Source organism: Lynx canadensis, chromosome A3 (assembly GCF_007474595.2).
Source record: "Lynx canadensis isolate LIC74 chromosome A3, mLynCan4.pri.v2, whole genome shotgun sequence".
NCBI classification, from domain to species: domain Eukaryota; kingdom Metazoa; phylum Chordata; class Mammalia; order Carnivora; family Felidae; genus Lynx; species Lynx canadensis.
In genome coordinates, this window is record NC_044305.1 from 109,929,712 (window position 1) to 109,948,342 (window position 18,631).

Consider the following 18,631-nt stretch of genomic DNA (forward strand, 5'->3'; position numbering starts at 1 on the left):
TGAAAATGTCCCTTCAAGCCAAGTGGGGGCTTGGCCTTGACCTCCCCAAAAGGACAAGAAACTGATGGGTTACCAACAACATTCTCTGGTGGCCACCTTGCCAGGGCATAAGTGTTCTCAGCCAGCACCGCTCCACTCCACCCCCCTCCCCTCCAAAGGTGGAAAGGAGACAAAGACTGTTTATAGAACCAATGCAGAGGCAATGGGAGCTATAAGGAAAGTCTGAGAGAGAGAGAGAGAAAAGGAGGTGGAGGACCTTAACAAAGAGTCCCAGGTGTTTGGCTCTGCACGGCCTCAAATGCATTGACAAACAGTTCTACAAAATGGTTACTTACAAGGTAAAATGCCTAATGTTGTTTCTGAGAGTGCCCCTGGACTTCTTCCCACACGCCACATCACACACCAACGTATGTGGCAGGGCCCAAAGGCCACGCTTTGGAAAAAAGTAAAACCAGAATAAGCCCTGTTGCTCTTTAAGGAGAGAGGAAGGAGCGGAGGCTGCTGGGGCCTTTCCCAGGTACGCCTCCCAGCAGCAGCATGGCACGGTGCTAGGTCTCACCTTTTGTCACCCGTGCTTCAGTGTACTCTAGTCTCTGTTCAAAGGCTGTCAGTTTCTCGTTTAGTGTTGCAAGTCTTGAACAACAAGATGTATCGAATGAGTTGAGAAAGTCCACAATTTGTTGATGCTGCTGCTGATGACCTCAGTATACTCCCAGTTCGCTCAGTCCTGCTGAACCTCCCACAGTACCGATCCTCTTGACCCACCATGGCTGCCCAAGATACAAAATTTTAAAACGTTTACATTCAGCCACCATCATTGAAGTTGAAAGACAAACTAAGAGGGGGAAATATTTGCAAAATATATTTATTGCTTTATTTATTGAAGTGTGTATATTTATGTTTTAAAATTTTTAATTTTTTTAATGTTTATTTATTTTTGAGAGAGAGAAAGAGGCAGAGCATGAGCAGGGGAGGGGAAGAGAGAGAGAGACACAGAACAAGAAGCAGGCTCCAGGCTCCTAGCTGTCAGCATAGAGTCCAACGCAGGGCTCGAACTCACGGACCGCGAGATCATGTCCTGGGCTGAAGCCAGACACTCAACCAACTGAGCCACCCAGGCGCCCCTGTTTTAATATTTTTAAAGCTTAAAAGCTTAGTGTGTTGGGGGTCCTAAGACCACCCCACATTTGATGATGCAGTAGGAGGACTTAGCATATAGTCGTGCTTATGGCTATGGTTTATTACAGCAACTGGATACAAAGCAAAATTTGCAGAGGGAAAAGGTACTTGGGGTGAAGTCTGGAGCAAACCAGGCTCAGGTTTCCAAGCGCCCCTGCCCCATGAAGTCACACAGGAGCTGCTTGACTCCCCAACAATCTGTTTTGACAACACACACGAAATGTCTACCAGGGAATCTTCTCAAGACTCAGTCCCCAAGGTTTTTATTGGGCACTGGTTGACAGGGTATGTCTGCCTAGCATGTTTCAAAAGCCCAGATGTTCAAAAGTCAGGCAGATGTTTGGCATAAACCATACTGTTTGTACAAACAGGTTAAGCATAGTGAGCCACTTTTACCAGGAAATGGTGGGAACCCTCCTGAAACCCAGTTCTCTCAGATGCTAACAGACGGCTAACCTGAATATCAGGCCTTACTAAGTATTCTCAGGCCTGCTATGTTAACTGTCTTTTGCATCTACAGAAATCATGAGAGCATAAGAAACATGTTTTATCAAAGAACAAGTATCAACATAGGAAATATTTTCAACCTCCAGTGATTAAATAATAATTAAGTTATAAGTCAGTGCAATAATAAGATAGCATTTTTCTTTTATGAAACTGACCAGATTAAAAATAATGATTATAACTAGCGTTGGGAGAGGTATGAATAGAAGACAAATGTCTTACACTGCAGATAGGAAGAGATGTAAAGTCATACAAATTTTTTGGATTTGTCAGTATTTTTTGTCAGCTTACCCTTTGACCTAGCAATTCCCCTTTTAGGAATTCATCCTCAATGAGTTAATCAATGTTCTCTTAATTCAGTGGTTTGCTATGTAGCTATGGAAATTCATGTTATAGAAGTATAATTCCTGATATGGGAACATATTACCTGCTGCTAAGTGAAAATTAAGCTTCTGTGTCTAATTTCTCACTAATGTTCTCTTTCCTTGGAACCTTTTCTTTTGACTTTTCCTACTGTCTGAATTCCTTTCATTGTGGCTGTTTTCTGCAGACACCCCTCATTTGTCTTTGGAGTGAGTCAACTAAAAGAGTCACTTTTCAGTTTCCATCCATCTGTCTCACTCTCTTCAAGGTTCAGAGGACTTTAGACTTCGGAGCTCACAGTATTCATTATTATTATTTTTTTTAATGTTTATTTATTCTTGAGATAGAGACAGAGCATGAGCAGGGGAGGGGCAGAGAGAGAGAGAGAGAGACACAATCCCAAGCAGGCTCCAGGCTCCGAGCTGTGAGCACAGAGCCTGACGCAGGGCTTGAACTCACAGACCATGGCATCATGACCTGAGCCAAAGTCGGATGCTTAACCGACTGAACCACCTGGGTACCCCCACGGTGTTCATTCTTAAGGCTACCTGTTGTACAAGTTTTGCTGTTTATAAGAACAAAAAGATTTTCAGATAAAGCAAGACATTTACTATCTTATAATAACATTGCTTTTTTAGTTGAAGTATAAGTAACATACAATGTTATGTTAGTTTCAGGGATACAACATAGAGATCCACAATTCTGTACATGATGAAGTGCTCACCATGATAAGTGTAGTCGCCATCTGTCATCATATGACATTATTACAATACTGTTGACTGTATTCCTTGTTTGTACTTTTCATCCCTGTGACTTACTTTATAGCTTGAAGTTTGTGCCTCCTAATCCCCTTCACCTATTTTATCCATCTCGCCATTCAGTATTACTTTTGGATTGTATGTTTCTTGGAAAGGACTATCCCAGTTTTTAAGTGTTGGTGTAGCATATAATCCATTTATGATTTGTGTTCTGGCTTTATAAAGCCAGATTTTTAAAAATCTGAACTATAAGACTGAATGAATTTCAATTTGTTCTTCCAACAAATATAGCAGTAATTATTTTTTAGGCCATTAAATTCAATCTACCTAGAAATATATCTCTTTCCAACACTTTTTCTTTTTTACGTGAAATATATATCTATTTAGCATTCCCTGGAGATTTGTTTAAACTACCTCAGAATAATCAGTCTTAAAGATCAGATTTGTTGTCAGATTAAATTCTAAACCTAAGGATATGTATGTAAACTGGAGAACATAAATTGTATGTGTAGCTAGCTTGTTTTGTTGTAATCCTGAATTTACATGTAAGCGTTGGTATTTAACGTAATTGTTACCTCTAGTGTACAACAAAATCCAGTACAAGTTCATTTATAAAATTTGTTTTTCAGATGTCAGTCCTTTTGCACCTGGAGTTAGTTCTCGAAGTGATATCCATTGCCGGCACCAAGGTGTTAATATAACAGAAACTGGTCTTGAAGGGCTTCTTTTTGGAATGCTAGACCGGGAGACAGATAGAAAATTATGTTCTGATATTCACGATACTTTGGGGCATATGCTGTCATCACTGGCTGTAGAAAAACTTTCGCATTGGCTAATGCTTTGTAAAGATGTCCTGGCAGCTTCTAGTGGTATGTATTCAATATATAAAATAGTGAATATTTTCCCTCTCATATACATTTGTATGTGTAAATATATGGATACAGATACATAAAAAGATATATAGATACATAGATTTAAATTTGAGCTTGCATTTAAAAATACTAATACATTTTAATTTATAAATCCCTATATAAATGTTGAAGGTTAAATTACATTACAAAGTAATATGCTTTCTTTGATTTGGGGGAAACAGCTAAATTCAAACTAAATTTTCATGTATGAAAACCCCCAGTTACTCCATAGTTCAACATAGTATGTAAAACTAGTGAAATATGTAAAAGGCTTTTATGTTACCCTTTGCTTGGTTTCTGATTGTTTTTTTTTTTTTAACTTACCAATTCTACTGTTTTCATAGGAATGAGAATTTAGTCCTTTTTTATTAACAATCTTCTAACATGAATGCAAGTTCTATAACATCATTTTTGCTATATGGAAATTTGTCATAATATGCTGTTTTTTGTTATAGATATGAGCACTGCAACTCCCTTAAGTAGTGGAAAAGATGAGGAATCTGAGAAGAAAGATGAAATGGATGATGATACCATGTTCACCACACTAGGCGAAGAAGATAAATCAAAGCCCTTTGTGGCACCTCGCTGGGCCACTCGGGTGTTCGCTGCCGATTGCCTGTGCCGAATCATCAATTTGTGTGAGAATGCGGACCAGGCCCACTTTGATCTTGCGATGGCACGTTCTGCTAAACTACGAAACCCTACAAGTAAATTTAAAATCAGTACTTCTTCTATAGGTTTGAGATATTTTGCTGCTAGGTAACATGCTTTAGATTTTGCCTTTCATGTCTTGCATTCATGTGCCTTTTACCTTTGTTTTCTGTCCCCTAAACATACTACCCATCTTCTGCTTTGTATTTGGAAGATAAGTTGAAGAAAGTGGTTCAAAGGTATATGTCTACCTATCTTAAGGTAGATGTATCTTAATCATGTCCCCTCAGGGTAATAATGACAGTAACTTACATATCCTTTGTACCTTGTCCTAGTTTTAGCACTTCAATGTAAAAGATAGAGCAACGCTTTAAGGTGCATAAGCAAAGTGAATTTTGCAGTCCCCAGCCATGGAGAATGTCAGAATTCATGAGTGCTATCATTCAATTCAACTCAAACTCTCAGATTTCAGAAATGCTGCTAGGTAGTTTTAAAAAAGTGAAAATTGTTGGTTACTGAGACCTGTCACTTTTTTATATTTTATGACCTTTTTTATATCCCATAATTCCCTGGATCCAATATTATAGGGAGTTTGCAAAGAAATCATCGCATCCAATATCCTCATTTTACAAATGAGAATCAGAGAAGCTGAGGGCAGTAAGAGAGTAATAGACTCTGTCTCGTCATTTGTTGTCTCTTCATTGCCCTGTCAGTTTCTTACATATGTAAAGACAAACTGTATATGTTAATAGTATTGAAGTCTGTACATGAAAATGCCTTCCAGTTTGTGTTGTTACTAAATGCCTTTCAGTTTACTAGAGCTCACAAATGGATTAAAAAACAAAAGGTAAAACAGTACTCCATGTATAGAATGTGAATCTGAAGGTACAGTTATCAGGAAAGCACAATTATCATGAGCACAGTGTCTTTATTCCTGTCATTATTTATCAAATATTTACCAAATCCTGTTCTTTGCTACACATTGGGGATACAAAGAAAAAGAAAACAGAGTCCACATCCTTAAAGAATTTCTAGTCTAGAAGACAAAAAGGCTTGTCTCAAACAATTACATGTCCCATAGTGGTATGATGGAGTATTTGGGGAACATAAAAAAAGTAGTGTTCGTTTCCTGAAGAGCCAGGGAAGATCTCACAGAAAAGGTGATTTTGAAACTGGATTTTAAAGACAGAGAAAAGATTTTGCAGGTAGAAGAAGCTGATTGTATTAGTGTTCTATTGCTGCTGTAAGAAAAGACCACAAATTCAGTGGCCCTATCCTATAGTTCTGTAGGTCAGAAAGTCCAACATGAGTCTCCCTGGCCTAAAATCAAGGTCTCAGCAGGGCTGCATCCCTTTCTGGAAGCTCTAGAGGAGTCTGTTTTCTTCATAGCTTCTGTCAGCTGACTGTATTCCTCGACTGGTGGCCCCCTTTCTCTGTCTTCGAAACCAACAACATTGGCTGTCTCAGTGATCCACCTTTAGTTGTCACACTTCTCTCTGACTACAGCCAGAAGAGGTGCTCTGCTTTTAAGGCACATGTGATTAGATTGGGCCCACCTGTTAAATTTGGGATAATCTCCATGTACAAAGTCCCTTTAACATTCACAGGTTGTAGGGATTAGGGTGTAGAAATATTTGAGCACCATTATTCTGCCTACCGCACTGGTTTATTATAAGCAAAGAAAGTAAGAGAATTTGTAAAGGCACAGAAGTATGCATATTACATTTAAGGAAAGGTGAAGATCCTTAAGTTGGCTTTCCTTTCTTTGTGTTTAATTGTTTTTTCTCTCATTATTTGTATCTTGTCTTTTTCCCTGCATTCTCAGAGATCCTCACAAGGCTTCCCTTTATGTCATGGATATAATGTTTTACTGTTTTCTGCCCCCCATAGCAGATCTTAAGTCTTCTTTTATGTTTTTAGTTTTCGTTTAATTGTTTTGTCTTCTTCCTTCATCGTATCATATCATTTGGGCTCCTTATGATTTTCTGTTCTTATTCTATAGCAACCGTGACTTTGTGCATCCTGTTGAGATGCCAAGTGATTTTCTGTATTTTATTCTGATTTTTATAGAACATTATTTTTTAGGTGCATTTTATTTATTTTGAGAGAAAGAGTCCGCACATGTGAATGCACATGAATGGGGGAGGGGCAGAGAGAATCTCAAGCAGGCTCTGCGTGATCAGCAGGGAGCCTGATGTGGGGCTTGATCTCACGAACCATGAGATGATGATCTGAGTCTAAATCAAGAGTTGGACACTTAACCGACTGAGCCACTCAGGTGTCCCCAGAAAATTATTTTTGAGATTAGTTCTTTCGGAATCTTCATAATCTTTCTTTTGCCTGGGTGTATTTTTTTTCCACAGGCTTATTTGTTTATATATCCTTGAAAGGGTAGAGTGCGTATTTGGAATTTGCTCACATTGTGTGTGGGTGGATTGCCCATATTCTCTGTCTTTGTTAAGTGGGTGCTTCACATTGGTAGCTGGAGGGTGAGCTGATATAACAGCTCTCCAACCTAGATTTCAGTATCTGACATGCTTTGTTCTGCTGGACTGAAAGAGGATCCTTTCTAGTTCCCATTGCCTGCCGTCCTGAACAGTAATGTCAGTGTGTATGAAAAGTTACAGATCAAATAAATGTGCTATCCAGGCTCTTCCTGTATCATCCTTATCTCCCTTTGCATGCACTGTGCTTTCGTTGCACAGAACTACCAGTCCCAGAATATAATAAACCTCTAACAGTCCCCTAATTCCCCACTTTAGAATTTCTGCCCCATGTCCCTTCCCACTCCCCTGCTTTAGGAGTTCATCTCCTAGGATTTGGAAAAAAGAGGTCTTGATTTAAGAAAAGTTGGAGGTAGAGAATTGTGTAGAGAAGTGATAGCACTTTCATTTAGGAATTATTGCCTACTTTTTCGTTGTGAGAGTGCTATCATTCTAGACCTTTTTAATTAGGTGGCAGAGAGTAACAGAGGAGTAATGGGCCCTTTAATTTACTTCTTGGTTGGCATAATATGAATAGGCCCATTTTAAGCGAGTTCCATCTACCTTGGAAATTTCCTCCCAACTTCTGGCAGCATTTCATTATTCCTGATTTTTATTGGTGGAATGTTTTGGTTTTTTTTTAATTTTTCTTTAATGTTTATTCATTCTTGAGAGGCACAGAGACAGAGTGTGAGCAGGGGTGGGGCAGAGAGAGAGAGAGAGAGAGAAAGAGAGAGAGAATCTGAAGTAGGCTCCAGGCTATGAGCTGTCACCACAGAGCCTGATGCGGGGCTTGAACTCATGAGCTGTGAGATCATGACCTGAGCCGAAGTCGGATGCTCAACTGACTGAGCCACCCAGGCACCCCATTGGTGGAATGTTTTTGTTTCCCTGAGGTGAGGAAGCACTGGGGGCTTCTGACTAAATGTTCTTTTTCTCTCTCCTCTGTTCCTCTTCCCCAAACCAATAGATATTCTTTTTTAAACTTTAGATTCTAAAATAAGAATTTTAGGTAGGCACAGGAAAAAATTAGAAGAACTTGTCTTACAACCTTCACAATAAGAATAACAGCAAAAACCTGTTTAAATAGGAGCTGTTTGGGAATCAGGCTGAAACACAGACTTGCCACTGCTTCAAAAAGACTTTGAGAGTCTTGCAGCAGCCTGAAGAACTTTAGAGTACTTGAGCTTGATAAATTATTTAGATAATTTTAGTTGCTGTGTCTTTAAGTTCACCAATCTTTTCCTCTTTGGCACTAATCCCTAATAATCTTATCCAATTTATCTTTCATTTCCAATATATATATTTTTTAATTTTTACAAGTCCCATTTGTGGTTTTCTCTTTTCTGTCTTCATTATGCTCGGGCTTTCCTTTTCTTTCTTGAATATAGGCAACATGTTTATAATAAACCTGTTTTAGGCTGCCTGTCTGTTAATTTCATCATCCCTTTCATTTCTGAATCTGTTTCTATTCACTGAGAGTTTTTTCCCTTGTTATGAAATATATTTTCCTGCTTCTTTGCATCCCTGGTAATTTTTTTATTACATGCCAGATATTGCAAATTTTATGGTAGTAGTGCTGGATTTTGTTGTATTCCTTTAAATAGTATTACACTTTGTTCTGGGATATAGTTAAATTACCTGCTATCTTTTGAATCTTTGGAGACTTGCATTTAAGCTTTGTTTGGGCAGATCTGGAGCAGCCTTTATTCTAAAAGGAAAAAGTCTTCTCCTTCCTACATCTTACCTTGCAAAAGTCTTTTCCGTAAAGTAGAAGTTGAGAAACTACTGCCCACAGTCTAAATCCAGCCCATAGCCTGTTTTTTTAAATGAAGTTTTATTGGAACACAGCACGCCCATTTATATACACATGGACTGTGACTACTTTCATTCTGCAACACCAGAGTTGAGTAGTTGTGTTAGAAATTATATGGCCAGGGGTGCTTGGGTGGCTCAGTAGGTTAAGCGTACGACTTCGGCTCAGGTCATGATCTCGCAGTTCGTGGATTTGAGCCCCGCGTCGGGCTCTGTGCTGACAGCTCGGAGCCTGGAGCCTGCTTTGGATTCTGTGTCTCCCTCTCTCTCTGTTCCTCCCCTGCTCACGCTCTGTCTCTCTCTCAAAAATAAATAAATATTTAAAAAATAAAAAGAAATTATATGGCCAGGAAAGCCAAAACTATTTACTATCTAGTTCTTTACAGAAAAAAAAAATCTGCCGATCCCATTCTAAAGAATTATAAACTCCTTTGGGGAAAGTTAGGATAATCAGTTACTTTGCTTCAAATGTTATCGCATAATAATGTCATCTATTTTACCATACTGTGTAAAAGGTTTACCAATGTTCTTGAGAAATTATGATAGATAAGCGTTCTTGAAAGTGTATCTTTGTTATTTTTAAACACAGTGAAATGTATGGAATGTAAGTGCTTTTTTATTTTTTTATTTTTTATTTATTTTTTAATTTTTTAAACATTTATTTATTATTGAGAGACAGAGAGACACAAAGAATGAGCAGGGGAGGGGTAGAGAGAGGGGGAGACACAGAATCCGAAGCAGACTCCAGGCTCCAAGCTGTCAGCACAGAGCCCGATGCGGGGCTCGAACTCACAGACTGTGAGATCATGACCTGAGTCGAAGTCGGTCACCCAACTGACTGAGCCACCCAGGCACCCCCATAAGTGCTTTTTTAAAGAAGTTTATTTCATTTCATATTAAACCTATTTGGGAAGAAATTTTCCTTTTTGCCGTCTATTTTATTTTTAGATGACCTGTTGGTACTTCATCTCTCCGACCTGATTCGCATGGCCTTCATGGCTGCAACAGATCATAGTAACCAGCTGCGGATGGCTGGGCTCCAAGCACTTGAAGACATTATCAAGAAGTTTGCATCTGTGCCTGAGCCAGAATTTCCAGGCCAAGTGATTCTGGAGCAGTATCAAGCTAATGTGAGTGAGATACTCTGTTTACTTAAAAACTTAAAATTGATTCTTTGTGTGGTGAGTAAGGGGGCAAGGATTCCCTGGAGAAATGTCTTTGGAGCTTCAACTATATGTCTTTATTCCCATTGTCTATTGCATAGTTGAATCCCACAGTTGAAGAAACAATAGGATAAAACTATTTTTAAGTTATGATAGCGTATTCATGATAAAACTAGAATAGAAATCGCAGGCTAGCTTTTCAGTCTTGTGTTTAGATGTTTAGCCATGCCATTTAAAAGATAAAAGGACATTCAAAGAGTGTTGTGGATTTGCTGACATTACTTTTATATGTCAAGACTTGATAAGCATTTTTAAAAATACAAAGGGCAACTTTGTACGCTGAAGGATAACTTTTAATAATAGCAGTTAAAAATATTACTGAAAGAATTATATACCTTCAAAAATATTTTTATTTTGTTCTAAACAGAGATACTTTTTTCTCCTGAGATTTATAACTTTGTTTTCTTCGCATGAGGCACAATAAATATAATCCTGGTAATGATGGGTTATATGAAGACAAAGTTAGCAAGGAAAGAATACACATTTTTTTTTTTTTTTTACTGTGATCAAAATCTTAGCTTCAAATACACAACACCTTATCTAAAAGCTATACTCAAACATACATAAAATTAAAAAGTACGAATAATTTTTAATCCATTGTTTTTCCATTATAAGTACTGGTGAGGAAGTTATAGCTTCTACCCCAGCTGGCTATAGAAAATCCATATTCAACTATTTACTCCCAAATACCCAACCTATCCAAATGAAGGTTTGTTGTTCTGTTTTGCTTTATTTTGACTTTTTATTTAGAAATAATTTTAAATGTACAGAAAAATTATAAGAATAGTACAGAAAACTGTCTTATGCCCTTTACTCATATTTACCAATGGTTATTTTTGCCTCATTTGCTTTAGCATTGATTTTATATTTCTCTCTCTTTATATACACATTTTTTTCTCTAAACCATTTACAGATAAATTATTTAAATCATGTACCTTTACCTTTGAATACTTCAGTCTGTATTTCCAAAGGACAAGAACATTGTCTAACATAGCCACAGAACAGTTCTCAACTTCAGGAAATTCAACATTGATATATTACTTCTATATAGTCTGTCATATTCCACTTTTATCAGTCAAGCCAGTAATCTCTGTTATAGTATATTCTCTTCCACCTTCAGTACAGGATCCAGCACCAGCTCTGTGATTAGTTGATGATTGTACCACCAATACTGCAATTAGTTGCCATGTGTGTTTAGTCACAGAGAGGGACTCAATCCATTTCCAAATGGCTACTGATATATCTTAGTGACTGACTCTTGTGTAAGGGAAGATGTCTCAAATTAGGAGTTGAATATATCTAATTCCTTGTTCAGTTCATGCACATTAAATTTAGTATATCTAAAAATCAATGACTGGGTTAGCTTATTAAAACTAAAGTTCATGGGGTACCCAGGTGGCTCAGTTGGTTAAGTGGCTGACTCTTGATTTCAGGTCAGGTCATAATCTCACAGTTGGTGAGTTTGAACCCCACGTTGGGCTCTGCATTTACGCTTCCGATCCTGTCTCCCTCTCTCTGCCCCTCCCCTGCTCGTACTCACTCTCTCTCTCAAAAATAAATGTAAAAAAAAAATATTTTTGAAAACTAAAGCTAATATTCCTTTACTTATTACTGTAACAATGGTACACAAATGAATATTTCTTGAGAATCCTTCTCTGAAAGCACCTCTTTTTGAGGTAAAATGGCTTCTAAGGTCTTTAAATGACTATGTGAATTTTTAGTATTACTCAGTTATTTAAAGGAGTTGATCCAGTTATATGAGATTCACCCATGAGGTAAATACTGGTAGAAATACATTCAGGAGGGGCGCCTGGGTGGCTCAGTCGGTTGGGCATCCAACTTGGACTCAGGTCATGATCTTACACTCACAGGTTCAAGCCCCGCATCAGGCTTTGTGCTGACAGCTCAGAGCCTGGAGCCTTGCTTCAGATTCAGTGTCTCCCTCTCTCTCTGCCCCTCCCCCACTCACACTCTGTCTCCCTCTTTCAAAATAAATAAACATAATAAAAAAAATTTTTTTAAAGAAATACATTCAGGAAAATATAGACAGAATAAAAAAGAATAGCAGTTTTCTGTTATCTCTAGGAGCCTGTGACTTTGTCAGAAAATCTTGTTTACTATTAAACAAAAACAAAGGAAAAAGAAACAAGATTAATTGCCTCTTTGGTATAGCATTCATACAGATTTGATAATGATTATAACCTCCTGGAAAGCAAAAGAAAAACGGTATGTTTGAGTTTATTGTAACTGAGAAGAGAGATAAGGGAGATGTGATAAAAAGGAAAGTAACAATGATGTATTTTGTGTGTTTTCATCTCCAAGGACACAAGAGGCTTTATGTTTACCACGTATCTTTAAAACAAAACGCTCATATTCATTTTTTTCTTTTTCTTTTTTTTTTTTTTTAGGTGGGAGCTGCTCTAAGACCAGCCTTTTCACAAGATACCCCATCAGACATAATAGCAAAAGCTTGCCAGGTAAGAAGAAAAATAGGGTTTTCTATAGTTACCTTCTTTTTTTAAAATTTTTTTTATTTTTTTTTAACGTTTATTTATTTTTGAAACAGAGACACACACAGCACGAACAGGGGAGGGTCAGAGAGAGGGAGACACAGAATCTGAAACAGGCTCCAGGCTCTGAGCTGTCAGCACAGAGCCCGACGCAGGGCTCGAACTCACAGACTGCGAGATCATGACCTGAGCCGAAGTTGGACACGTAACTGACGAGCCACCCAGGCACCCCTATAGTTACCTTCTTTAAGTTAATAGATGCCTTAGAATTTCACCTCTAAGAAAGAAGAGGGAAAAATCAAATAATATTTGTTTTTTATCTTGAAAACACAATAGTGACAGTTTCCTTTTTTATTCTGTATCAAATGATGAAGTAGTAACTTAGTCGCATCCCTTTTTTTGTCATAGCTGAGGAGATGACTTTGGGATACATAGCTTTTATATTATCCAGAAGTAAACAGAGGTATGAAAATCATAAAAACAACTAAAAATTAAAGTAAGATTACAAAATAATTAAATAATGTATTATTAATGATAATTAGGTAATAGAAAATTGTTGGGGGGCGTCAGGGTGGCTCAGTCGGTTAAGCATCTGACTCTTGATTTCAGCTCAGGCCATGATATTATGGTTAGAGAGATTAGACCCCATGTCAGGCTCTGGGCTGAGAGTGGGCAGAGACTGATTGGGAGCCCCTCTCCTCTCTTCCCCTCCCCCATGCTCTGTCTCAAAAATAAATAAACTTAAAAAATAAACATAAAAGATTTTTTTTTAATTAAAAAAAACTTTTTTAATGTTTATTTTTAAGAGTGAGAGACTGAGCACAAGCTGGGGAGGGACAGAGAGAAAGCACGAACCCACAAACCGGGAGATCATGACCTGAGCTGAAGTCAGAAGCTTAACCGACTGAACCACCCAGGCACCCCCAAAAAAGACTTTTTTCATCACAAGTTTTGAAAAATTTACAAGTTTCTGGGAATCACTTATCCTAAAGAGAATTTAACAATATGGAAATTTAATTGTAAAATTAATTGCAGGGGAATTGTTCTAACATTATTACATTTGAAAAGAGTCACAAAAGCAAGCACTTATATTCCTACACTTTTAATAAATTCCTCTTTTTCATGCCTCATTCTGAAAAAGGATTCATGCATTAAACTCCCGTGTTTCAGGAAATCCAATTCTTGTTTTTTTTTTAATGTTTATTATTTCTTTTTGAGGGAGCCAGACCGACAGCTGAGTGGAGGTGGGGCAGAGAGAGAGGGAGACAGAATCCGAAGCAGGCTCCAGGCTCTGAGCTGTCAGCACAGAGCCCAATATGGGACTCGAACCCACAAACTGTAAGATCATGACCTGAGCCAAAGTTGGATGCTCAACCAACTGAGCCACCCAGGAGCCCCCGGGAAATCAGAGTCTTTATCTGCTTTCCTAAAGATAGAAGAGAGGCAACCCTCTCCTTCCCAGTTTTCTGGAGTATGGGTTTGGGTCCATCATTATTGCTGAGAATCCATAATCAAGCTGTGACCTCTAGAAAGAGAATGTTCTGCTGTTTGCAATGGTAAGTGTGAAGTTCTTACTGTGTTCTCTCTGTGGCTGAATGGGTTTGCCTCTAGAGCCTGGAGCCTGCTTCAGATTCTGTGTCTTTCTGTCTCTCTGCCCCTCCCCTACTCACTCACTCTCTGTCTCTCAAAAAAAATGAATAAACATTTAAAAAATTTTAAAAAGGAAAGAGAAGTCTGTGGATCATGATACAAACCTCAGAGTTAGAGGAGGCCGTTTTGTTTGGGATACCAACACACAATCAGAAATCATAGGTATGTATAAATAAATGTATCATGGTGATGTTTTAAAGCATAGTATTTAAGCAGAAGAATCATACAAAGCTCCTGTTCATAGAAAAGCAAAGGCTATTCAGATTTCATCTTGTGGATGAGTACTATGAAAATTTCCTCTTACTGAATTTGCCTTCAACGTCTCATTCTTTATGTGGCTCTAGCTGCTTTTTCTATAAGATTCACCCATCTTATGGGTGAAGGCTTATCTAGAGGCAGGCTTACGTTTTGACCTCCTATCCTTCTGTTTCTTGAAGGAAACCTGGTTTTGAAACAAATGGAACAGTGGGTTGCAAATTCCTTTTCCTTAAAGAAAAGTAAGGAGTTGGCTTTGGACAGGTCATGAAACATTGCATCCCACCCTATTTACTGGAATAGATGTTATGTTAAACCTGAAAATCAGGACAATTTTTAGATATTACAGGAAGACTCAAGTGGAACACACATGTGGACAAGTAATCAATGGCTTAATAAAAAATCATTTAAATCAGCCTAGCAATCTTAAACATAATATATACTTTATCTTATTTCAGATTAAAATTTATAAATGTACATTCACGCACCCCTCCTTTGATGTAAAGCCAAGGTCTTTTCTCTGAAAATGATTTTGCTGATTCAGTGCTGCTATGCCTTTCTTGATAAACCAAACCTATAATGCAGTACCTGCAATATCTAGTTTCATCTTCTTTAAAGTGGAAGAGATAATTAATGTTTTTATAAATTAAACTTTGTGCCAAATCCTCAGTGTTTAGTTTCCCCCAACTTTTAGTTGTATTTCTACCTCAAGAGAAATGTGTATCAGATCTCTTCAATATGTTGCTCAGTTTCCTAAAGAATAGCAACTCTATTTTCATAATCATATTTAAAATCTTTCTACTTCAAGTTTCAGTATATTTCCAACAATATTTTGACTGGCATTTTATTTTGCCATCAATATGTTCATAATTAATAACAATCAATTTTAAAATGTCCTTTTTAATTTTTATTAAACTTAGTTCTGAATTCTGGGAGGATAAGATTATAAGAGAATAAAATGATTTACATAAATATTTATTCTCAGCTTAAAAAAATTTTAAATATAGAAACATAATCCATTAATTATGATTTAATATCCAAACACTCTGAAAAACAAAAGCTTTTTCATTATTTATTTGCTGGTGAAACCTGAGCTGACTGTCCTCATTTGTCTTGATGTGAAGCTGAGTGGGGCTAGAGTATTGATCCGTCCCTCTTACTGTGATTTGTACTACATTTCACGACAGAAGTGTCCTTCTGTTAATTGGGGGGGTGCTGCCACACGTCTTGCTTGATGTATTTCTTAGTGAGGTTCACTGGCCTTACTACCTTTCATCAAAAAGTTGTGAATTGTGACCCACATCTTGACCCAAAGATTTCAGATAATCAGAACATGAGGACTTGTAATTGTGGAGTAAATGTGGCACTACCAGGCCACCCCTTACTTCTTGACATTCTTCCCTTGGCTCCAGTGTCACCGCACTTGCCTGGTTTTTCTTTTGTTTTTCTGGAATTTTCTTTTCAATTTCTTTCATTGTTTATTCTTATTCCACTTGTCCCTTAAGTATAAATATTTGCCCTGTGTTCTGCCCTTAACACCTTTTTTTTGTACCTCAGTCCTTGAACAAATTTACCTGGTAACATTGCTATTATTACTAAATAATAACCAGTGTTAACTACAGTGTTATATTAGTTTCAGTGTACAATATTAGCGACTCAACAATTCTGTCGTTCACTCTGTGCTCATCATATTAGCGTACTCTTAATCTCCTTCACCCTAGCTCCACCCACCTCCCCTCTGGTAACTATCAGTTGTTGCTCTATAGTTAAGAGTCTATTTTTTGGTTTGTGTCTCTTTTTTTTTTCTTTTGTTCATTTATTTTGTTTCTTAAATTCCACATATGAATGAAATCATATTGTATTTGTCTTAGTCTTATTCATTTAGCATAGGCTTATTTCATTTAGCATAATACTCTCTAGATCTATCGATGTTGTTGCAAATGGCAAGATTTCATTCTTTTTATGGGTGAATAATATTCCATCATATATATATTATATATATATATATATATAATGTATATATGTATAATGTGTATATATGTAACATGTATAACATATATGATATGTGTGTATATATGTATGTGTGTGTATACACACACATGCATATACACCACATCTTTATCCATTCATTTGTCAATGGACACTTAGGTTGCTTCCATAATTTGGCTATTATAAATGATGCTGCAGTAAACCTAGGAGTGCATGTATCCCTTTGAATTGTTTTCGTATTCTTTGGGTAGATACCTAGTAGTGCAGTTACTGGATCATAAGTTATCTCTATTTTTAACTTTTTGAGGAACCTCCATACTGTTTTCCATAGTAGCTGCACCAGTTTGCATTCCCACCAACAGGGCAATAGGGTTCCTTTTTCTCCACATCCTCACCAACATCTGTTGTTTCTGGCGTTTTTTATTTTAGTCATTCTGATAGGTGTGAGGTGATATCTCATTGTGGTTTTGATTTGCACTTCCCTGATGGTGACTGATATTGAGCATCTACTTCGTTATTTTTTACCTTCCTCCTGAAATCCAGAACCAAGGTTCCACCTGTCTGCTGAATATCTTCCCACAGGTCCCCTACTAGTACTTTGAACTCAGCATGTTAAACTGTGCAAGGTTAAAAATGCTCTCTAACTTCTCATCTCCCCCAACCTTTCCTTTTTCCTTTCTTGTCTCTTAAGCAGTGGCCTCACTTTCCTCACTTTCATCCAAGTTAGAAGCTTTGGCAATCTTTGAGTCCTCACACTTTTTCTAAGGCCCCGCCCCCTCCCCCTAAAAATATTTAATTGGTTTCCAAATCCTGTGATTTCTACCTCCAAATCTCTCTCAGATGACTCTCCATTTTTATTCCATTCCCAGTTTCATCTATATTCTCTGTCCCACAATATTATAATAGTCACTTTACTGAACACATGGCTAACCATCTAAATACCCTCTTTGCTGGCATAAATGCTGGAGCAATCTTCCTAAAGCATAATTCTAATTGTAATCTCCCTGCCCAGAGACCTTGGAAACTTATGATTGCCCATAGAACAAAGTCAGTATTCAGTTCTCCTGGAATTTAAATTGCACCATAATCTGATCCCACTTAACTTTGCTAATCTCATCACTTTTCCCTTGTAACTCCTCTGTATCTATACACACAGACCTTCCTGATCTCCAAACATTCCCATTTCTCCTCCTGGAAGTGATGTCTCCCTTCTCTGTTTTTAAGTGTAGTGTTGCAATCCTAAAATGGTCGTGTGTGTTCATTCAATCTACATTCTCTTCCTTGAGAACAGGGACCAGATTGTAACCCTTTATTTATTTTTTAATCTCTTCCATAGCACTCAGAATAACGTTTTATCTGTGGTAAGCAGAAATGTTGTTGAATTGAAGGATTATTCACAACTGATTCTGAACTGATACAGGCAGAAAATTTTTTCTATTAAAATTTTTGTCAAATTAGAAAATGGAAGCATAAGTAAATCACCGTTCATTTTCCACATAAGAGTACAATAAATCCTACTCTTGCTATTGATTTCTGATTCAAAATAATACTGAAGCACAGCATTGGGGTTTTTTTGTTTTGTTTTCTTCATTGGTTTTATTTTATGTTTCTTCCCCAAGGAAAAAAATCATATTTATACTCTTATATGTTTTGTGTTAATTTTTTTATACAACATTAACAATGTTTTTCTTTGGCCAGGTGTGTAGTACGTGGATTGGAAGTGGAGTTGTCAGTGATCTCAATGACCTCCGTCGAGTGCACAATCTGCTTGTTTCTTCTCTGGACAAAGTGCAGGCTGGAAAAGGATCTTCTAGCCAACTGTACCGAGAGAGTGCCACAACCATGGAAAAACTGGCTGTTCTCAAAGCGTGGGCAGAGGTAACCACAGCCTATTGTTTTTGAACCGTTTCCCCATCCATGAGAAAATGTTCCCCTACTCTTCCTGTAGGTAAAAAAAAATTTTATTTGGTTATTGTTCTTTTTTTTTTTTTTTTTTAATTTTTTTTTTTAACGTTTATTTATTTTTGGGACAGAGAGAGACAGAGCATGAACGGGGGAGGGGCAGAGAGAGAGGGAGACACAGAATCGGAAACAGGCTCCAGGCTCTGAGCCATCAGCCCAGAGCCCGACGCGGGGCTCGAACCCACGGACCGCGAGATTGTGACCTGGCTGAAGTCGGACGCTTAACCGACTGCGCCACCCAGGCGCCCCTGGTTATTGTTCTTTTAAAACTGATCTTTGGTATGGAATGCTTTTTGAAAATCTATTATTTGCTCCTTCTCGCTGAAATACACATATGTTTATGTCTCAAAAGAGCTCTTATGAAGCCTTTGAAAATTA

The 18,631-nt window shown here is 37.6% G+C and overlaps 1 protein-coding gene across 2 annotated transcripts in view; it reads left to right on the forward strand.

The window, feature by feature from the left end:
* Positions 1–18,631, forward strand: part of HEATR5B (HEAT repeat containing 5B) — a 99,307-nt gene that overhangs the window by 52,595 nt on the left and 28,081 nt on the right. For both annotated transcript variants that reach the window (XR_003967895.1, XM_030311309.1), the window contains exons 23-27: positions 3,434–3,673; positions 4,171–4,422; positions 9,613–9,794; positions 12,296–12,364; positions 17,990–18,169. Coding sequence is in view for 1 of the 2 variants with exons in the window: in XM_030311309.1 (XP_030167169.1) it covers positions 3,434–3,673; positions 4,171–4,422; positions 9,613–9,794; positions 12,296–12,364; positions 17,990–18,169 (923 nt within the window). In the remaining variant the exon portion in view is untranslated. The remainder of the gene's footprint in view (positions 1–3,433; positions 3,674–4,170; positions 4,423–9,612; positions 9,795–12,295; positions 12,365–17,989; positions 18,170–18,631) is intronic.